The sequence below is a fragment of the Oncorhynchus mykiss genome, chromosome 32, assembly GCF_013265735.2.
Source record: "Oncorhynchus mykiss isolate Arlee chromosome 32, USDA_OmykA_1.1, whole genome shotgun sequence".
NCBI classification, from domain to species: Eukaryota; Metazoa; Chordata; class Actinopteri; order Salmoniformes; family Salmonidae; genus Oncorhynchus; species Oncorhynchus mykiss.
In genome coordinates this window covers 37,142,701-37,166,346 of record NC_050572.1, presented here as the reverse complement: position 1 = coordinate 37,166,346, position 23,646 = coordinate 37,142,701, and the positions used below count along the sequence as shown (strand labels likewise).

The 23,646-nt window shown below is 44.7% G+C and overlaps 1 protein-coding gene across 1 annotated transcript in view; it reads right to left on the bottom strand.

The window, feature by feature from the left end:
• LOC110487634 (exostosin-1b-like) overlaps window positions 1-23,646 on the bottom strand; it is a 95,943-nt gene that overhangs the window by 29,429 nt on the left and 42,868 nt on the right. The window contains exons 2-4 of the mRNA XM_036971037.1: window positions 2,562-2,655; window positions 1,351-1,458; window positions 891-1,010 (exon numbers count right to left, since the gene is read on the bottom strand). Coding sequence (XP_036826932.1) covers window positions 891-1,010; window positions 1,351-1,458; window positions 2,562-2,655 — 322 coding nt within the window. The remainder of the gene's footprint in view (window positions 1-890; window positions 1,011-1,350; window positions 1,459-2,561; window positions 2,656-23,646) is intronic.

Genomic DNA, 23,646 nt, shown 5'->3' with positions numbered 1-23,646 from the left:
AAAAATGTCTTGTATGCTGCTGCATAAATTATGTAATATGCCAGGGAAATATGTATGCTGTAGCTAAAGTAATACTAAGTGTATGTTGTGTAGTAAGTTGATAGTAGCATGTGCCTCACCCTAATTATTTGGTCCCTTTCCCCTCCATAACTTAGCCTACAGTTCTGACTTGGTGGTGCACATGTAGTCTATAGCCTGTTTTAGAGAAATGTAATCATCAAATATTATAAGAGCTTTCATTGTCTGCTTATATGCCCCCTTCATCTATCCTACGGTTCTGACTTGGTGTACAGGAAGAATACTGTAAGAACGGACCAAGTTGTGAATTATGTCGCTGTACATTTCAAAAGTGCTGAACAAATAGTTATATTGAATACATCCGTCCTGGCTCGCTCATTAAGGCTTAATCGAAATGACGGACTGCCTCTTATCTGCCCGTTGTTCTCTTATGCCATAGTTTGCACATCTCAATTATCAGTTGAAACCACATTGGTTTAAGCAAGTCAGCCATATCAGCTATGTTTTTTAAAAAGCCAGTAAATGAGGCTGAATGAACTGTTTCGCTGTCAGACAAGGCGCCTCTGATAACAAGGTGTAGCAGTGGTAAGGAATCACTCCATGGTGCTGAAAAGAAAGCTCTGCTGTTGGGACAGCTTTATGTAGGTCCTAACAGTTTGTGGGTACCATTTGTCACCGTTATAGTGCAATTAATGTATTGTTTAGTGTTGTGTAGTGGCTTTGCTGGCATGTATCTAAAATAATTTTGCGGGATTGCCCCACCAAGATTTACATGCTAAAATCGCAACTGGTTATACATGTGTGTGTCTGTTGTTCTGTATGTCTGTCTTTCAGTGTTTTATGGTGTGTGTGCGCATGTGTCTGTCTCTCACCTCCAGAGTGGTCAGCACAATCTTCTCCACAGAGGAGAAGTAGGCCTCCCAAAGGAACTGGGTCTGCTGCCTCAGAGCTAGGATCTTATCCTGATGGATGGAGCGCACCGTGGATGGGATCTGGATGTGAGGAAGGGGGACACGGTTAGAGAGAGAGGGGGGATGACGGCAGGAAGAGGATGGGGGGGGGGGGGGTGTAGCGATGTAGTAAGACAACGCACCATGGTCAATCAGTCAGCGGGGGGGGGGGGGGGGGGGGGGGGGGGGGTCGAGGGAGGAAACAGGGAGGGGCCAACTGATCTTGTCCAATAACAAAATGCCCGTTTCATGTGTGCCTTTAATGACCCCAAACCCTGGTCCGAGAGACCCAGTGAGTGGACTCTCTGACCAATCAATGACAGTCATCAATCAGTTAACAAACAGGGAGAACCAACGTGCCGTGTGTGTGTGTGTGTCGTACCTGCAACAGGAGCCTCTCGTCCCCGATGACGGCCGCCGTGTTCCAGTTGATGATCTCAGAGAAGGGCAGCTCCCAGCCGTTACTCAGCATCACAGGCACACAGGCTGCCTAAAGACAGAGATACACAAGACAGGGCTTTCAAAAGTGTTCTCTCTCACACACCGTCTCCTTTCTAGAAGAGTGGAGAGCCAGCCTCAGTGGTGAGTCAGTGAACGCGTAGGAGAGAGGAGAGGGTGTATACTTTCTGTGGAGAAGTGTGCACCAATATTAGGGGTGATGACAGAGCACTTCAGAGCGTGATAGTAGATAGAGTTGGAGGTGGGAGTAAGTGCACTCAGTGAGGAAGTGTGCGACAGGTGTGAGGTAAAGGTTACGCAGCATGCAGCTGTAGGGTGAGACTGAAGGGCAAAAGTGTGTAGCAGTTGAGTGGTGTATGGAAAGTGCATATGGAGCGGGAGGAAGTGTGCTTAAAAGTGTGTGGTAAACATGTGGTATAGGAGCAGTTATGAGTGTGTGAGTGTTCTGTGTGAGTGTTCTGTGGTTGGCCAATACTTTGAGGAGACGTTTGGAGTGGGAGTACGTGTGCACTTACAAGTGTGGTAATGAAGTGTGAATATAAGAGAATATAAGAGAGTGTAAGGGTTCTGTGATACGGGGAGGAGATGAAATGGAGTGGGTGGGTGGGAGTAAAATGCACTTGCAGTGCAAAAAAAAAAAAAAAAGAAAGTTGGTCTCCTGAGTGGCACATCGGCAAAACGCCAGTCTCAACTTTAACAGTGAAGAGGCGATTCTGGGATGCTAGCTTTCACTGGACAGAGGAACTTAGCTAACACAACGTGCCATTGGAACACAAGAGCAATGGTTACTGATCTGTGCGCCTATATATTCCCTTTAAAACAAAAATCAGCCGTTTCCAGCTACAATAGTCAGTTGCAATGTATACACTGTATTTCTGATAAATTTGATGTTAATTTAAAAATGGACATAGAATGATCTTTTCTTTTAAAAACAAGGACATTTCTAAGTGACCCCAAACGTTTTGAACAGTAGTGTATGTATCGTGATGATGATATATCGTCCCTGTCCATTCCCAGCCCAACAGCACAGGTGCTGGGATATTAAAAAAAGGTGTGTGTTGGTCGAAGCCCACTGAACTGCAGTGCCTCCAAGTATCGTAGAGTCAATCTGTGTGTGTGTGTGGGCCCACTCACTTGCAGCGCCTCCAGGAAGCGAAAGGATCCCAGGCGTCTGCCCCGGGGCACCAGGCAGAAAGTGGAGTTGTGTAGCATCTCTCTGTAGTCGTATCTGTGCAGAAACACAAAACATACATGGTCAGTACACGTCACACACGGTCAGTACGGTACATCACACACACACACAAAGTAGAGTCTGTCAGGTTTATCTCCTATTGTCGTACACAGTCAGGACCAAACATACAGTGCCTTCAGAAAGTATTCATACCCCTTGACTATGAGATTTCCACACATGGATTGGGCGTCCATTATTCTTTTAAAAATTCTTCAAGCCCTGTCAAATTGGTTGTTGATCATTGCTAGACACCCTTTTTCAGGTCTTGCCATAGACTTGGAAGTAGATTTAAGTCAAAACTATAACTCGGCCACTCAGGAACATTCACTGTTGTCTTGGTAAGCAACTCCAGTGTAGATTTGGCCTTGTGTTTTATGTTATTGTCCTGCTACCTGTACTTAGCTACATTCCTTTACATTTTTATCATGAACAACTCTAGTCCTTAATGATAAGTATACCCATAACATGATGCAGCCACCACTATGCTTGAAAATATGGACAGTGGTACTCAGTAATGTGTTGTATTGGATTTGCCCCAAACATAACACATTGTATTCAGGACAAAAAGTTAATTCCTTTGCCAGATTTTTGCAGAATTACTTTAGTGTCTTGTTGCAAACAGGATGTTTTTATTCTGTACAGGCTTCCTTCTTTTCCCTCTGTCAATTAGGTTAGTATTGTGGGGTAACTACAATGTTCAGTCATCCTTAGTTGTCTCCTATCACAGCCATTAAACTCTTAACTGTTTTAAAGCCACCATTGGCCTCATGAGGAAATCTGAGTGATTTCCTTCCTTACTCCGGAAACTGAGTTAGGAAGGACGCCTGTACCTTTGTAGTGACTGGATGTATTGATACACCCTCCAAAGTGTAATTTAATAACTTCAGCATGCTCAAAGAGATATTCAATGTCATTTTTTTACATAGCTACCAATAGGTGCCCTTCTTTGTGAGGCATTGGAAAACCTCCCTGGACTGTGGTTGAATCTGTGTTTGAAATGATCTGCTCGACTGAGGGACCTCACAGATAATTGTGGGGGACACAGGAGATGAGGTAGACATTCAACAACCATTGTTAAACCCAATTGCACACAGCAAGTCACAAGTTGCATGGATTGACTCTAAGGAAATGTTTACTCCTGAACTTATTTAGGCTTGCCTTAAAAGGGGTTGAATACTGATTGACTGAAGACATCAGTTGCATTTTTTTAATTATTAATTTGTATAAAAAAATAAAATAAATATAAAAAAAACATTCCACTTTGACCTGGGGTGTAGTGTTTAGGCCAGTGACACACAAAAAAAGCTACATTTAATACATTTTAAATTCAGGCTTTAACAACAAAATGTTGTGGGATGTGAATACTTTGTCTACACAGGACGAGCTAAGCTCACCGTACTGAACTGAATAAACTGACAGAAAAGATCACACACCCCAGTATACAGCAAGTCCCTCAGCTCCATCAATCATATACAGGTACGGACAGACATCTCTCCATTACCAACACACATTTTCCTAGGGTTTCTCACTGCAGTGCCATTCCTCATCTCCCGCTTGCTCCCTCCATCCCACTCCTCTCCAGTGAAGTGTGCCTTATTGCTATTCTAACAGAATGATCAACCCTGCCAGGGGTAATGAGCTGACTGACACCTGCTACCAAGAGGCAAGCTTCTGCTGCGGTGTCTGCTTAATGTGTGTGTGTGTGTGTATGCATGTGTGCTCCAGAGAGCAGGAGCGGTGTGTACACACCCGAGTGAATTCACACACTCAGGGTGGCAGAGAGAGTAGGTACACAGATGGGAGGATAATATGAAGATGTTTTCCTATTTCACACAGACAGCAGTTTACTGGGGATTTAACCTCTACTAGGCCCAGGAGAAAGACTCTCTTCTCCCTCTCCTGTCATCGGGAGTATCTCAATTGCATTTCCTTGATTCCCCTTCTCTCCTCGCCTCTTTCCCAAAACCCATTGGATGAGAAGGTCAGGAGGTCCCTCCACTCTGGCCTTCTCATCCAATTGGTTTTGAGAAAGAGGTGGGGAGAGAAGAGGATGTGTGGGATCAAGGAAATGCATTTGAGATTCTCCCATTGCCTTTGTCCCATTTTCTCTTAAATCACATTTATAAAAGCCCCTTTCTCGTCATCGGTTGTCACAAAGTGCTTTTCAACTCTCCTCTATTCCCTTTCTCCTTCCTCTCTCCCTCCCATTATTTATTTAACCAGGCAAGTCAGTTTAAAAACAAATTCTTATTTACAATGACGGCCTAGGAATGGTGGGTTAACCTCCTTGTTCAAGGGCAGAACGACAGATTTTTAACCTCGTCAGCGCGGGGATTCGAACCTGCAACCTTTCGTTCACTGGCCCAACGCTCTAACCACTAGGCTACCTGCCGCTACTACTGCAGAACTTGCGAGGGAGTGTGAGCGGTCTAAAGACAAGTCCTTCGGGTTTAGGAGGTTAAAAGAGTGGAGAGGCAGAAAATCATTTCTCATTTAGCACGGTCTAGATGGGGTGAAGGGACCCAGTCATTCTCTCTATCCCTCACCCCATTCATAATGGCATGAGAGTGGAAACACCCAGTATGCAGTGGGATGGCCATTTACTGACACTAACAGAAGTGTGTGTGTGTGTGTGTGTGTGTGTTCACATCACATATAGGCTCACCTAAGATGCAGAGGGCAACAGCCAGGGCAAGTCTACTGCTGGGATTCAAAGCACATGCACACACAGCCATTCACTCTCGCCCACACACACAAGCCAATAACTAATTAGCCAGCGCACCGCACTAGTCAGTGCTGAAACTCCCATATATAACATAGTTATTAGCACATAACATGCATCACACACACACACACCTCGGTGGCCAGGAGCTGAGTAGCGGACGACAGCTGCACACCCAAGCATTGGCATTCCATCACCTGCCGATGGAGACAGACGGGACCGCACACATATTTCTGCACCAGCTGTCTCCCTGTAAAGTGCTGCCTCCCCCCGCCCCTCTCTGCCTTAATGCCAGAAAATATCAATGAGACAAACTCTGACCTAAATAGCTGTAGCGTCTCTCTCCCGAGCACATCTGGTTTTTGGGTTAAAGATAAGGTGTGCCCTTGGCATCGGGATATCAGAGCCTGCTCAGAGAAAGCATTTGTAAAGCAAAGCCTCAGAGTAAGGGATGCACTGCACCATAGATATGATAGTCTGGTTTTAGCTTACAGATGTTGGTCAGTAAACTAAAACAGCGACTGTTTGGTTTTAGTTCATTTCTATGCATTTCAATTTGTTGAATGGAGTGATGGATCTATAAAAAAAAAGTCCACGCACGTAGCTAAAAGTGAAGGATTAAATTGAATTTCTAGCCGGAGAAAAACTCCCAACACGGTTGTTGAAGTGAAGGATTCAATTGAAGACTTAGTGCGGAGGAAACTCCGTCTATAGCTAATTTATGAGCTGAAATGGCACGCTCGCTAGGGTGAAAACTGTGGTTGAAGCCTTAGCTGGAGTAAAGGTTGCATTTCCATTGTCGTTTCCATTCAGTCGCATCTAAGAATCACATTATTATTGTTATGAATAGTACGGACGTCAAAACACGGGAGAACCAAGGACACAGGTGATTCCTAATGTGAGATTGTCGCTCGTGTTCACAGAACAAATTGGTTCTTAGAGATTAGGAGCAGGACCTGCAATTGTAACAGTAAACAACTCACAAAAATTGACGATTTGCGGTGTAGCCGTTAGTAATCCACGCATCGATGTACTCATAAGAATGTGAAAGTGTGCCTTCTATTTTACATGCACTGTATGTAGTTCTGTACCCGTCTCTTAAATGTTACGTACGATTTCATTTTTATGTGGTTCTGTCCTTCAGCTGGAATTGTCTAATGTTTTTACTGAGTGGCTACGGATACAGAGTTGTGTATCCGAATTTGGCTGCATGTAACTCAGCAGCTAAGAAGAACATGGAAGAAAACAAAATCGCCAGACTGCCTGTTTGTATCCGTAGGCACTCAGTGACATTATTAGACACGGGACCCCCTGTGCTCTACCAACTGAGCTACACGGGACTGGTATCTGTGTTTTGCTACGTTCCACCTCTGGCCAGCCCAACGTTCTAAGCAGCGGTGTATCGCCCTGGTGCCATATATGCTGATATCGTGGCGAGACTCTCGTGTTGCTCAGGTGGTAGAGCATTGTACAGGGTTGTGGGTTCGACTACCACGGGGGTCCGGTACGAAGATAGTATGAAAATGTATGCACTCACTACTGTAAATTTGTAGTGTAAGGGCTATTTCAAAATCAAATTTGAGTCATGTGTCGAATACAACAGGTTCACAGGTTGCTTACCTACAAGCCCCTAACCAACAATGCAGTTTAAAAAATACGAATAAGAAATGAAAGGAACAAGTAATTAAAGAGCAGCAGTATAATAAACAATAGCGAGACTATATACAGGGGGTACCAGCACAGAGTTAATGTGCAGGGGCACCGGTTTGTCGAGGTAATCTGTCCATGTAGGTAGAGTTATTCAAGTGACTATGCATAGATAACAGAGTAGCAGCGGTGTAAAAGAGGGGGGGGAATGCAAATAGTCTGGGTAGCCATTTGATTAGATGTTCAGGAGTCTCAGCTTCAGGGTAGAAGCTGTTTAGAAGCTTCTTGGACATAGACTTGGTGCTCCGGTAGAGTTTGCCGTGCGGTAGCAGAGGGAACAGCCTATGACTAGGATGGCTGGAGCCTGACAATTGTTTGGGCCTTCCTCTGACACAGCCTAGTACAGAGGTCCTGGATGGCAGGAAGCTTTACCCCAGTGACGACCCTCTATAGCGCCTTACGGTCAGATGCTGAGCTGTTGCCATACCAGGCAGTAATGCAACCGGTCAGAATGCTCTCGATGGTGCATTCTGGTCAAAATGATTGTTAATTAATATCAACCCTGGAGTTTCTTTGCACACGGGAGAAGTATATTTCAACCCATCAGTCCTTTCGCCACACAAGTTAATCTACAATTGTTGAATGAGTTTCCTGTAAACAATAGATGATATTCCTTCTCTTTTAGCCAGGTAAATACTAATAGTATTTTCTTATTTCACAATTTACAATAAATGAGATACAAGCTTCAATTATATTTACAGTACATAATATATGTTCGTAAACTTACCATTAAAAAGTACCATAATGATTGAGTGTCGATATAGCAGTACCATGGTATTTGCACTGGTACTGAGTAAACCTCAAATTGTTCTCTACTATTCCACCCATTAAAACCTCCCCCCATTCCAAGTTGGAATGCCGTCCCAGTGACTGGCTTGAAGAAAGTTTTCCGGAGGAGCGGGCGGGGGAAGGGTGCGGGCACAATCTCTTTATCCCTTAGCCACGGCCTCAACGCTATGTGTAATGTCATGTTTTATGTAAACCCCAGGAAGAGGAGCTGCAGCTGGAGCCAAATGGTGATCCTAATAAAATACTAGACACAGAGATCCAGCTAGATAAGACAGATCTGCAGCCAGACAGGCAGGCAACTGGCTCTGGTGCCTCTTAACGACAGAGGTTTGAATGCTACAGGTACAAGTTGGTTGTAGATACAGATCTAGGATCAGCTTGGGGGTCACCAGTTTTACATTAGTTAAATTTAATAACCAGTAAGGTGAATTTAACACAAAACTGATCAAGGATCAGCATCCAGAAGCAAGGACTGCCCAACACTGTTATAATAATGTCCTAAACAGTAATGACAGCTAGTGTCAGATTATGACAACTGACTGATGGGTCCATGTCTGCAGATAATGGTGTAGATTCCACAAGATGCAGAGCTGTACAAGAAGTGAATAAATTGTCACCTTGAGAGAGAGATTATATATAGAGATGATATATAATCTCTTTCTCAAGGTGACAATTTATTCACGTCTTGTACAGCTCTGCATCTTGTGGGGTTCTACCCTCCATCTCTTCTATCACGTCTCCGTGAAAGCCAGAGAGGAGTGGCCCAGACCCGACTTATCCACTGCTTGCCCCTTCAGCCGGCTTGCTGGGGCACTTAGCAGGGTCACTGGTCACTGGCTGAGGGGTACAGTAGAGCCCACTCTCCTTTCTCCATCCCATTTTCCTTTTCCTCTGTAACAGCAGCAGAGCTTTGTCATCCTGCTGACCTTGAGCTGCTGAGGAAACCCACTGCTGAGCGAACAGAGGAGCCCACAGGCTGTGTGTGTGTGTGTGTGTGTGTGTGTAAGAGAGATAGATAAAGAGAAAGACTATGAGAGAGGGAGAAAAAAAGAGAACGGGGCAGCATATGAGTAGGCTATTGGTAAGGGGCGTCGTGCCTTGAGTGAAAACATTGGTAAATAAAGCCAACATCCCACAATCCCGAGGAAATATGATTCAGATCAGAGGAACTGAAAATAAGCCCTAATTAAATAATTTGTGTGTGTGTGTGTGTGTGTGTGTGTGTGTGTGTGTGTGTGTGTGTGTGTTTCACAGGTCTGATGCAATTAGGTGACCCTCTCATGCGGACCCACCAAGAACAACTTTCAACAGTTGCCATGGCAACCACCGTTTCGTGCCTCCACTTAGTAGGGTGACTTAATTCCATGAGTTCTGAACTTAATCCAGACGCACAAAAAATAAATAAATCACCACAGTAAAAAAAAAAAAAAAAAAAAAATATGTTCATTTTTTTTTTTTTTTTTAAGAAACTCTTTCCGAAACAAAGATCCTTCCTTAGTCCTCCATTAGCCAGGGAGGGGGGCTTGCCTGGGCAAGACGCCAGCGGTGCACTGCCGTCAGGCCTGAAGCAGTATGGGTATCCGACAGACTCTAGCTAGAGCAAACCCTCCCTCCGGGCCCGCTCGTTCTAAAGTGATGAAAACACAAAACCGCAAACATCGATGTTCTCCAAAAACACCGAGAAAAGGATCCAATTAAGGACTTTCATGAGGCTGTTGTCACATTAGCCTAAGAGATCTCTAGTCTCTCTCCCAGTGTGTGTGCGCGCTGCGTGTGTAATTACCGTGTGTGTGTGTGTGTGTGTGCTGCGTGTGTAATTACCGTGTGTGTGTATGCGCTGCGTGTGTAATTACCGTGTGTGTATGCGCTGCGTGCGCGTGAATTGCCCGAAGGGGGCTGGGATATTTTTTTGTCAGTCTGAAGACACAAAGACGGTGAGGACTGAAGCTGTGTGGCTTAATCGTAACAATGAGAGGGGATGGAAGTAACACCGCAAAATGGAGGATTATGGCCACTGTGATATAGTGCGTCAGGCCTGGGAGCTAGCTGTAAACTCCGGTCAGACCTGGAGACCGTGGGAGGTGTGTGTGTGTGTGCGCGCGAGCGAGCGAAAGAGAGCGCGCGCGATAGTGTATTATTAAAAGGCAAATGAGTGATGCAGTCAGAACGTGTGTGCATGTTTGAGAAAGCTAATTAGTATACAGGCTTATAGGTGTAGGAGTGATTAAGACTGAACATATGGTGTGAGTGCCTGTGAGTGAGGCCGATGTGACTGATTAAGACAGGCAGTGTACTTGTGTGCTGTATATCAGGGACATATGTTGGTGTGTGTCTGCATAAGAACGATTATCGGTGTCCATATACGTGTGGCTGTAATAGTGTGTGTGTTTTTGAGTGTGCATGCGCATACGTCCCCGTAACCCTCAACCCTGGTTAGTGCTGGGGCTTAACCAAAATGTTGGTTATTTTGGGGTATTTAAACAACTGACTCAAGTCGGATCAATTATTTGAATTCCATTGTGTTGCTTTTTTTCTCTCTCCTGTGAGCTCTGCCTGTGTGCACATTGCATAGTTTCTCTATAGACCAATCAGATCCAGCCTGAACTGTGCGATGTAGTAGGGAGTTGTAGTTTCCAACAGGCCAATGTTATACATAGTTTAGGGCATAAAACGTGGTAATTAACTACAATGACCATAATCCATTGTGCATCCACTTTTTTCTTTATTTATCCTTTATTTAACTGGGCAAGTCAGTTAAGAATACATTATTTACAATGACGGCCTACCCCGGCCAAACCCTAACGACGCTGTGCCAATTGTGCACCGCCCTGTTGTTCGCCGCCCCAATCACTGATGGTTGTGATACAGCCTGGAATCGAACTAGGGTCTGTGGTGACACCTTTAGCACTGAGATGCAGTGCATTAGACTGCTGCGCCAGTCGGGTCGGTTTCTTTTACGCCTGCTACAGAGAGAGAAGAATGCGAGATGTTGAGGTGATGTAGAGAGCAGCTGTTGCTTTGTGAGGTATCTCTACCTGAAAATACTTGATCTAAGTGATTGATCGTTGGTATTCAGCAGCCATAAAAGTATGCCTTATTTACCTTGAACTACAAAATAGGGATTTTGTCAGACAGCATAGGCAGCAGCTCTATAGAGATGAGATGACTTTTTATTTATCCAAGTCATCAAATAAAACAAATGTAATGTACACAACTGAAATATTTTATCAAAGCAACGTGAATAAATTATAGTTAAGTTATAAGCAGTCACTACCATCATGGGACTTTTATTAATTGTTTTATTCTGTGTTACAGCATTCAACCCAAATAGTCGAAAACCGCAATTAAAATGTAAAAAAATGAACAGAAACCGAACAGACCTCAAAAAGCACGAAGAGCTCAGCACTGCCCCCTGTACTCCCCACTCATCATCCCCGCGGCTGGACGCCCTGCCCATGTGGTGTGTGTCCGGCGTTCTCTCCTCCTCACTCCAGCACGCTCTCCTCCACAACTAATTCATTACCCTAATTAGGCCTCATTATCCAGCTTATGCTAGTTCCAATTAGCATCCTAGCATAACGTAACCCTGAGGTCCGCTTCCCCAAACAAACACACAGGCTGTGTGCAGGGTCCCATGACGGCCGTGAGGTCTGGCTACACATGGGGGAATCCGATTACGCTCACTTACAGTCCAGACTCCAGTAAGTCTTACTCTTTACTTAGCAACTGACTTTCAGAGGTCTCCCTTTCTAAATAGGCAACAAAAAACTCCCCTATTATGCATGTAGGAAGACGCAAGACACTTTGTTCATCAAGTTATAGGGACTGCACCTAAGAACCGACCATCAGTCACATCTAACTAAAGCCAATATATATATATATATATATTTTTTTTTTAAGTCAGTTGTCTAAATGTCAATTAGCCCATTTTGATTTTACATTATAATTGTCTTTATTATGCAAACAAGTAATAAAGTTTGGGTTATTGTCAGTACTCCAGAGAGAAAGTGGAAGATTTCTTGAGCAATCTGCAAATGATGATGGCTAGCTAGTTAGCATTAGCGTGCTGTGACTTGAAGGCTGAGTAACGCCAAACAAGGACTCAAAACCAAAACAGCTACCTCAGGAATGTATCGTCAAGGTCTTAGCTAGCTTAGCTATGCTACCATAAAAAGAAACCTTGAATGTTTAAGCGTAGCTAGGAGGTAGTGAAGTCAGTGACACAGCCCGTATGGCATGCTAACTTCTAAACAGCCAAATGCATCAGTTTCCCACTTATACCTCATACCTCCCCACAGCATTTCCTCCTAGCCTACCATTCCCCTGTCACATGCGTAAGCCTGAATATTTTACAAATACACCGATAACAGGGGTCCCTCCTGCAGAGATACTAATTCACTGTGACAGCTTTATCCAATGCAATTTTTTCAATTTGCTCTCTCCGTTTTTTTCCCCCCCTAGCCGTTTCCCACAGCAAACAGATTGAGGCAATTTTTCAGTTACATTTAGTATCTGCCTAGTGCTCAGAGTCCCCAATGACTATCTCTCCCTCCAGAGGATAAGGGGGAACTTTTAGAGGGACTCTCAACTCCCCCAACACACACTTCAAATCAAAGTTTATTGGTCACGTACACAGTTTAGCAGATGTTCTAGTGGGTGCAGCAAAATGCTAGCGCCTAACAATGCACGCAGCCACACGCAATAGTCACACAGCACCAAGACAGTTCACATGTAGTCTGACACACACACATACAAACCACTTTAGTCACTTCGATTTGCTCCCTGTTTGGGGCCCTGAGACACCTCAGAGGTCCAGACCGTCTGCATACACACTGGAGACCAGCTGTGTCTCATACTGCAGTGCACTTCACTTCCAGATGGCCCTCACGATGACGCTGTGTGTCATGCATGTGTGCGTGCCGTCCGTGTGTGAGTATACGTGTGTGCGTGCGTGTGCGTGTGAGAGAGCGTGAGAGACAGCCTTGGATTTAGACAGCACATGCATCGCTGCAGCCTCCTTTTAAACTCAAACATTTGTCAGAGCTGCTGGAATAGATAGCAGAGGCCATATTTAGCCTTCTATCTGCAGCACACTAACCATATAAATATGGAAACATGCGCACACACACACACTAACTCATGTGCAGAACATGGGTAGCTAGTAAAATCCCAGTGCATATGGCCCTGGTCCCATCTGCCTCTAGCTCCACTCCTCAAGAAAGGTGACTGGAAACCTAATTAACTCAAATAACAGTTCCCTTTAAAAGGCTAAAACCACACACTCAGGGCCATATGCACCCCCAGTTACAGCACAGCATGAGATAAAGTACAATAAAACACAGACTCCCAAATAAAAAGATAAATGGGTGAATGAATAAAGATAGCCTGGGTCGGAGTTTGGATGTGGTGGGTGGCTGATCGCTAAAGGTTTCAGGATATGATTCCCTGGCATAAACAGTCACAGTACATTTTAACAGTAGTATTTAGAGTAGCACTCTTCAACACACACCAATACAAATAATTCTGTTCTCTCTCTCTCTTACACTCAAACCCTAGCAATCATGCTCGGCGTGAGTCCGACATATCCAAAGGTGAAGCAGCAAACCCTCACAATGTATGACAGAGGAGAGCTGCACAGGGATAATGTCTGACAGAGTGAGGGTGAATGAGAGCAGAGTGCTGGCTGGCTGTGTGGTGTTTTGAAGGGCCCATTCACTTGCAGTGCCTCCAGGAATCAAAAGGGGTGTGTGTGTGCGTGCGTGTGTGTGTGTGTGGTGTGCAGTTGAGAGGCTTACAAAGTACCAAGACACAGGAGCAACATGAATCGTAGAACGAGGGGAGAAAAGACGCCAGTATGACAATGGTTCAATTAAAAATGATTCAGAAAAAAAATCTAATTCAATACAAAATGCTCCCACTGTTTTTATAAAGGGCTTAATCCGGATGTGAAAATGTGAGCACGTAGCCCTTTACTTTCACATATGTCTGAATGAATCATGCATTGAGGAGATTTGTGGGAAAATTGGAGTTATTCTCACAGACCTCAAGCTAGGACTTAGGATTCAACCCTAAGAGAAAGGAGTCATTGTTTCTGTGCATTGTTTCTCGTCTGTTGATGTGACTAATGCCACTAGAGAAGGTGGCCTTTGGCTACAACCAACACATCTTAGTCATATGACTGGCTAGCCGTCTGGTCTCATATGACCCATCTTAGGGCTGAAGCCTGGGTGGAACCTAGGGTCGAGTCAGTGGGGTCAAAGAGCACTCTGGTCCCTAGCCCAAAAAAACAAAAAGGCAGGGGGTGGTGGTAGTCTTGGAACGGTGTTGTTCGCTTTGTGGCTGTGTGTGTGTGTGTGTGTGAGATCTCTCCCCCCCCCTTTAAGCCCGAGGTGAGAGCAGTGAGCAGCCCCTGGTGTAGTGGCGCCGTCTGAGACGAGGAGAGCTGTACGGGGAACAGCTGTTCCTGAGCACTCGACGGCGGGGTCAGGGGGAGAAGCGGCCGTGCTGCAGCTGTGTTCTCAGGGCGGCTGAGACCCAGAGGAGAGGGGCTGTTCACAGACAGGGCCAGGAGAGGGTCACACGAGAGACAACAGATACAAGAAACCCACAGTCCAAAACAGAACAACCCAAACACAAAGTAGCTAAATCTACAGTGAATCTCCCTCACACTCAAGAGATTAGAGTGAAAGATCCATCAGCACACAGGCCAAAATTGCAGTAAAACAACCTTGCCAAAACTAGGCTTACAGGCAGAAACTACAGTGAAAGTCCAGAAAGCAAGTCTACAAAGAAAGACCTTTCATGCAGAAACCTTAGAAAAATAGAGATTATTTGAAGAGAAACACCTTCCACACAGAAACCACAAAGAAATAGCTTATCCAAAGATAGAAGCCCTTTGACTTCTTTACAGGAGTCTAGACTAAAGAAGCGGGAGAACTGTATGTCCGACCTTGTGTCAGACAAACCTACTCAGAACAAGAAATCACTGAACTTCGTCACGCTTCATTTTGTACCCAAGTTATAATTAAGAGGGCGCATTTCAGACTGAACCGACTGTAGATTAAAATCGTAAAATCCCAATAAAAGGATCGGATAGAGAAGGAATGGGTTCAAAATTGAATGAGAAAGTGAGTTTGAATGCGAGCCTTGACTTCCAGCGATGAACCCGCTAAGGCTGAAGAGAGAAGACGGGGGCGGGGAATCATAAGTCAATAATACAGACGACTAAGTAGTCTCCTAGCAACCTGTTTCTGATGGACCACAGCGGCTTACTTTGTCTCACTTGCAGATAGAGGGAGCGTGAGACAGACGGCCCCATCCCAAATCGACTCCGACTCCTAGCCCTTATGATCCAAGAGGATTGGAAAGGAAGGCCTAAGCAATATGGTAATAACTCTTTGCTCTCTGATCTGCTAGGTGGAATTTGTGCATACATTGCATCCCTCTTAGATCTTCCAAAATGCATAGGGGGTAAGGGCTAGGGGTCAAATCAGTATTAAGCAAGAGATGGGAGGACAACTGATGTTTGACATATGCACTAAATATGCAATAGACCATCAAATATAGCAGATAAGCACTAAACTAATAGGCCAGAGGTCATGAGACCGTAATAGATTGGGATCTATTGGTCACATGAATCTACACTCCTGAGGTTAGGTTCCAATCGCACAGATGACTGGAGCATGGTGACAACACCATCACAGTTGTGGCTTTGATTCTTGCATGGGTCGCAACTACTGAATGTGTGCCTGAACCGTAAGTCGCTTTGAATAAGAGCACCAGCTAAATGACCGTATTGTAATTAAAAAATTCCTGAAGCCGGGTCTATTCCTGTTGCGGTGTCGCATAGGAACCTCCTGGGAACCATGGCTCCTAAACCCAGTAACTGGACAGACTAAAGTCTCCTTCAGGGGCTGTGTCACATTTCACCTTTCAATCAGAACACCAGAGTATTTTTTTCCACGCAGTGTGCAATCAAGCAGAGTTTACCTTTTGAATCTACAACGGAGGGATATTGTTGCCAGAGAGCCATGACTTCAGTCACTAAGAATGCCAACTTCTTCATTTCAGAAAGGGAGACGCTGAAGGTGAGTTGGTCGGGAAAAGAGAGAGAGAGAGAGATGGTCTAAGGGAAGGGGGAGAGAACGAAGCATTAATAGTGGCAATTACGCCGCGACCATCTCTGTTCGCAAGCAGCCCATGCATATTCTCAAACGCTACATATGGATTTCTCTTTGTGGGGTACACACACACACACACTCAGTCCTATCTTAGACACTCATCTTGAATGCATATTCTAGTCTTTTCCCCCTCACTGTGGTGTGGAAGAGTAATCTAGTGCTTTGATCCGTCTCAGTGAGGAGCTGTCGACTCCTATCCAACCATGTAATTCCCCCGAATGAGGTGTTTGAGGAGCCGCCATTGTTAGCCAACCCCCCTCTGACAATCGAGACAAATCTGCCTCTGAAAGTCATAACCTCACCAAGGCATTAACTGTGTCCGACTAAGAGTTCAGCAATTTCCGTCGACTAAGTTAGCACAAGCCGCTGGAGAAACAACTCAGAGAGCAAGTAAACCATTGCATCTCATAATAGGCCTGGCTAACTGCTTCGGCTCCAACAGTGACTGTAATTACCATTGTAATAACGGCTAATGGTAATGCTAATCATAACAATAAAGCAATGTGAAGAGAAAATGGTGCTTGGAGGCCCAGATGCAGTTTAGGGCAATTAGGCTAAGGAAAATAACTGGGGCCCGGCCTCCTTTTGTTGACGCCATCTTATCAGGCCCATCTCTCTGCTTTCACTCACTTGGCTTTGAAGTCAAAAAAGTCAACTCAACACAGCCGCTGATGTCCGAGGATAACTCAGTGAGAACGACTGACACGGAAGTGACCCAGGTGGACAGATGGCTGAGAACAGCAAGCCATGGTGACATGACAGCAGAACCTTTGATGGATGGGTAAATGCCAAGGAAAGAAATCCAAGAATGAGTCTTCTACTAAGCATTGTCAGGTTTTCGTAAAATCGTAAGAGTTTCAGCTAAAACGCTAATGATAGGCAATGAAAATGGCAGGTTAAAAAGGTATCATCAGTAACGTCACTGCGAGAGCTCGCACCATCCACTTTAAGTAGTGCTCCTATCGAAAAAGGCAGCGCAAGTCCCGGGAGCCCCTCTGTGCAACGCTGACGCACTCCCCTTCAGCTGGAGCAGTTCAAAGGAGTTGAAGAAACCATTTACAGTGTCGAGAAGGCTTCTTCTCCCTCTTTCTATCTAGATCCCCCGCTCTCCCTCTCGTTTCCCCTCTCTATGATTGACCTTGGGTTAAACGCATTTAAAATTAGAGCTCACAGGATCTGCACGCCCCCCTCCCGCTCTGCGAGCTCAAAGCCGAGCCCTCTGGACAGCCATTTCTCATATGCGAGCCGGAGCTTCCAACTGTCAGACCTCTCTACAGGCTTCGCAATCAAACATGACAGGGCCTCGATCGACTTGCCAGGGTTTTCAAGCTGAAGAAGTGTTCCCCGCACACATGCATAACATTGGTATAATACAATACGTGCAGATGTCACACCCACTGCCTCAGACCTTCATACAAGATGGTACATCTCGGGCATTGTAAGCCATAGCTTTGAAAAAGGGTACCTCCATCTTGGAGATTTCCAGTATACAAGCCAGAGACGACACATTTCACATATGGGTCACTTGGGTCAGTAACACCGCAATGTGCGCTTTAATGTTGCTTCGCTATCATTGAGAATAACCAGCAGCCATGATTAGCAATATACGCTGAGCCATAAAAACAAATATCTAATCAGGAGAAACAGCGAGGTACCCCCCCCCCATGATGATTGTAGGTTTTCTAAAGAAAGCCTATGCACATTGCCTACTGCTTGGATAAAAAGACAACATAGCAGAGACAAACCACCACCGGCACTAAGAATTAAATTGAAAAAAGGAAGATTTAAAAGGAAAAATTGATATTTTTTTTATATATATAACCAACACACATATATATATATAATTTCCAATGCAACATATGGGGAAATAAAAGGTCAAAGATTTATATTTAGAGACTCTGGGTATTTCTTTTTTTTCCACAGAGTAGCTGAGCTGACAATGGAGTCATGGGGAAATCCTGCACAGAAAAAGGCAGAATCAAGCTTTAGTCTTTGAGGCGTCAGAGTGATCATTAGTCCCTTCATGAATATTTGCGTTGGAAACTCCTCCGAGGAAAGTTTCATGGTGAGACTTGGAAGGAAAGAAAAAGATGGATTCTCAATTTGGAGCCCCGATCCCCGATCAGATAATAATTACTCCTATCCTCCTATAGTTAGCAACAAATTGCAAAAAAAAAAAATCTAACACACCACAAGAAGTAGACTCAGGAGAAAGCAGAAGCATAAAGGAAAAAAAACAGGCCCTAATTAAAGGCTGAGAAAGCTCTTGGGGTAGCTGCTAGGCCTATTTCCCTTCCACTTTATGCCGCTTTAGGTATTTTCTGCACCCCTCTTGAGTAGGCACTAAGGAGTAGAAGAACATGATTAATGCTCGTTTCAAGTGAGGCTCCGTTTTTTTCTGCGGCATTCGCATTCCAACGACGACAAACTCTTAACCTGGCAAATGAGGAGTACAGATTCACCTTTAACAACTCAAAAGGGACGTGGATCTCACTCAGCTCCAGGCGAGGGACGTTTCAACTGATATCCATCAACGGCTGTTACTGTAGCAGCACTGCACTGTCAACAGGGTCGGCCCGCCCATTAGGCAGGATTAGGGTGGAAGATAGAAAAAACTGCCCCAGTCTGAGCTAAACTGGCCAAGAGGCACACCTGCAACAATATATAACGCTTAACAAAAATCTGCCCAAAACAATGAAAACTTGTCCATGCCCAACGCGCCTCTCCAGCGTACCGTTGGAGATACGATGCGCAGCAGCGCCACTCACCAACACTCACGAAGTGACTAGTTGAGTATCTGGAGCATCGGGGCGGCAGGGTAGCCTAGTGGTTAGAGCGTTGGACTCGTAACCGGAAGGTTGCAAGTTCAAATCCCCGAGCTGACAAGGTACAAATCTGTCGTTCTGCCCCTGAACAGGCAGTTAAGCCACTGTTCCTAGGCCGTCATTGAAAATAAGAATTTGTTCTGAACCGATTTGTCTAGTTAAATAAAAGGTCAAATAAAAATAAAAAAGCATTTGTGGGATTGATTACAGGCTCAAAATGTCCAGAAACAAATAACTTTTCTGAAACTAGTTAGTCTATTCTTGTTCTGAGAAATGAATTCCATGTGAGAAATTGCCAAGAAACTGAAGATCTCGTACAACACTGTGAACTCCTCCCTTCACAGAACAGCACAAACTAGCTCTAACCAGAATAGAATAGTGGGAGGCCCCGGTGCACAACTGAGCAAGAGGACAAGTACATTAGAGTGTCTAGTTTGAGAAACCGATGCCTCAACTGGCAGCTTATAGTACCCACAAAACACTGCAGACCTTCTAGACGGAGTTGCAAAAAAAAAAAAAGAAGCCATCTCTCAGATTGGCCAATAAAAATAAAAGATTAAGATGGGCAAAACAACACAGACACTGGATAGAGGAAGATTGGAAAAAAGTGTTATGGACAGACAAATCTAAGTTTGAGGTGATCTCAACCCTATTGAGCTGTTGTGGGAGCAGCTTGACCATATTGTAAGTAAGAAGTGCCCATCAAGCCAAATCCAACTTGTGCTTCAGGAAGCATGGGGTGAAATGTTTTCAGATTTGAAGGACACAATTATTATTTATAACCTTGTCAAATGTCTTGACTATATTTCCTATTCGTTTTGCAACACAATTCATGTATGTTTTCATGGAAAAGGACATTTAAGTGACCCCAGACTTTTGAGTTTGTTTACATATACATACATACAAAATATCCTAAAAAAACAGGACATGTGAGGACAATATGGAATGAAATTAGGCTTTAAATTGTCATGAATCCGTGATTTCAATTGTAGGCCTATTCATACATTTTTGACAAGCTGATCATAGCGACGAAAAATAAAAACACTTCTGCATTTCCAACTGTGTAAACACATCCATTCTCACTGCAACTCGGCTCAAAATAACTCCTGATAAAACTTGGGTAGCTGATATGCAGATCTTAAAATAGCCAAAATGATTAGTCTTAAGCCTAGGATAATAAATGCAACTGCCTGCTTCACAAACAGTACAGCATAAAATTGCATTGTGGGCCGACACTGAGGCTACACTATTCTAGTTTTGTGAGGATAGCAGGAGGGCGGAAATTTTGGGGTCTCGCCTACGGCGCCAGAACAGCCAGAACCAGGCGAGACTGTCAAAGCACCATCTGGCTGCTGTCCATTACAAGGAATGCAGTTGTATTTTTTAATTACATAGGTATTCTCTTGCACACTAGTAACCATGCGGTGTAGGAGAATGAGGGCCGAGGAGAAATTATTTCAATGATGCAGTTTTTCCTAGTATGTGGATTGTGGTTGCTGGTCTGGACGAAAAATAGGTCAATGCTGATGACGATTTTAATAAGTTTAGAAGCCATTTCATTCCTCGAACAATAATAATTGAGCTCGACTAAGCATGTGGTTTGTATAAGTGAGCGGAGCGTATGTTGTGTGGTGAGGTTTCATGCGAGAGACTTACTTTCGAGCGGTCTGTAGGTAAATAGGCCGAGCTGAACTAAAGTTTCAATTCAGGTGAGCAGGCCATGGAGTTTAACTTGTGTCTGTGTGTGTGTGTGTGTAGGCCACAGAGTTTAGTTTTGTGCCCGTTCATGTCTGATTATCCACATCAGTGAGCGTTGCTAAAAATTGGACCTAATAATCCGAGTCCGTTTTTACAGACATACTTTCAACATCCTGGTGAGTTGTCCGATTCACGACTCCCAGTGTTTTGACAACAATGACTTTAAATGACCTTGGCAGATGTCTAATCCGAAATTCCACACAATGGTAAACAATGTGAGCTCATCTTTTAAAAAGGACGTTTAAACTGAGCGCCGCCACACTCAACGGCATTCATTAGAGCAAAATGACCCTTTTCGTTGTAAGCGTCAGTAAAAATCAGCCACACCAGCTAAACTTAATTGGCTCATCACTCTAGCTTAATCCTAGCCACCACGAGCCCCAGTGATGGGTACTCATAGTTAGCCAGCCATGTATATCCCTCATCAAGAGAACAGTCTGCATTACCACCCCGACTGTAGAAAAGTACACATTTCCTAACTGGTGAAGATAATAGCCTAAATCATCAGGAAAGCTCACCACTTCTGTGAGCAATATGCAAACAATGAGGTTGAACAAAAATGGTCGGGGCATTCGCAAGCAAAGCTCGATTGTTCAATCAATGTCAGATTAAAAAAATCCAAGATATCGCCCCTCAAGACCCATAATTCAAAATGGCCATATCAAAGTCTCTCACTACAAAAGCACCACAGACTCAGGCGGGCCCAGCACCCCTCTCCACCTCTCTAGCCCTGGGAAGACGGACAGATCCTAAAGGCAGCGTCGTCTGGCTGCCGTCTTGCGAGGCCAGAGAAGAAGCTGTGTATGCTGTTGGCTACTAGGTCCCCCCCACTATAGTACCCTCTCAGATATCCATCAGCCTAGAGGCTCGCTGTTTGACAGACAGGGCTTTGCCTTAGAATGAGCCCTCTTTCTCTGTCACCACACACACCGCTGGCACAGCTCCAAATAAAGGCGGTCTGAGCGGCTTCCCTTGACCCAGAGTCTCCTATGGAGAACATGAAGGCTTTGTAGAGGAGGGACGGCAGGGAGGTGGCAGTCAAGGAGATGGAGGCGAGAGAGGAAATAAAACTAAATCTACACACCAAAAGACAGAGACACACACGCGCCATAGGGGATATACCGGGTCTGGGGGATCTTTAAAATGACTGGCCGCGTTTTGAATTGGCTTTTGAAAAAGGGTTATAGGACTGATGTGATTCGATTACTTAATAGGCCTAAGCCTGAGCTACGCATTGATTATTGAAGTGGGGGGGAAAAACAACTCCAACTGTGATTTGATTATCAATGAGGACCGCTAGCTGGTGGTGGTAATGTAAAGCGATGCTCGGGTTACTCAACATGAACCAATCCTTTAGCCGTGTTGTAAAAAGCATCTACCTGACAGAAAAGGCGCTCTGCTTCGGTTACTAAAGAGCAGTAGTATATATCCCTAGCTGTGATTTGGTTGCTTACTGAGGTGCTCTGGTGTCCCGCGTTCAGCGCTGTCGCTACGGAGAGAGAATATTCACTGGCTTTTTAGTCATGAGTCCCTTGAGAGAGGTTACTTATCGGTGAGCACACACCCTATCAGAAGAGCACTCCATCACACACACGGCTGCAGAGGGGAGCAGTTGAGAGCCTTCGTACGTGTTGGCTATGTACCCAGGACATACATGATGACTCCTCTTCAGCTGGCTAATACGGTGTTAATGCACACATCCGTGTGAACTCGGTGCTTGGAGAGTGAAGGGCAAACACTCTCCCTTTGAGCTAATTTTCTGTCTCAAGAAGATAAGTGTGACGTTCTGGCTTGTTGGTTGTAGAGGCAGAGGTGAAATGAATGCTTGGTTTCGTTGACGCGTAAAGCACTAATGCCAAGTACGCAGCTTTTAACAGGGGAAAAAAATGACATCAAAACATACTCTTCCTCAGCAAGGAACACAAACAATTGTACGTGAAATATAAGCTCCATTAATTAAGCCATTAAGCCGTCTCACTACTACTCGACTACTGTCCTCAAACCTTCCAGAGACGACGGAGCAAGTAACGCTGAACTGGGCCTAGTCACTTACAATTAAGATTATTGGGCTGACGCCAAGACAGTGTGGCCTAGTGCCGTGTAGTGGGACAGACCGACGACAGCTCAACAATGCTCGACTGACAGGAGTTGACAAGCGCACTCCCCTCAGCAACACACACAGGAACTGCTGACACTGGAGTCGGGAGGAAGATTGAGCTCCTCATACGGATAACTACGGCAAGCCACAGACATCAAACGGAGTGTAGACTCTTCCTGAGACTTAAATGGCGATAACTGGCAGACAGTGCTTTAAAATGTTGTTGTGCATAGCAAATTTGAGCTGGCAATATTAAACGCTCGAGGCGCGTGTTACAGTTTGGAAGGGAAGACAGAAGTGTTAGCGCACTGAACACTCATACTTTGAAAGACTAAAGGGGGAATGTGGCAAAGTAAAAAAAAAAATATATAAAAAAAGACTTCACGGCACTCGACTAGCAAAACAGTCTTCGCTTGACGCCAACACACACTAACCTAGGTCTACAAGGCAGGTATTTCCCAGCTAGTAGGGCAAACAACCTGTGGAATAATTGTAGAGCACAGCTGAGGGTGAACATAACAAAAGTAAAAGCAGGAGCGTACAGCTCTTAGCCAGGTCTCCGAACGACACTACACCTTTGCCACTTTGTCTGACTGATGAGTTCAAAGGGCTCATGGTAATGGCCTGTCTCAAAAACATCCTCCAAACCACAAATCTTTCCAAGCAAGAAAAATGGGAAAGCAATCAGGTGGCAAGAGGGGTGTGTGTGGGTATAAGAAAAATAACATGTGAACCTACAGTTGAAGTCGGAAGTTTACATACACTTAGGTTGGAGTCATTAAAACCCGTTTATCAACCACTCCACAAATTTCTTGTTACCAAACTATAGTTTTGGCAAGTTGGTTAGGACATCTACTTTGTGCATGACACAAGAAATTTCTCCAACAATTGTTTACAGACAGAGTATTT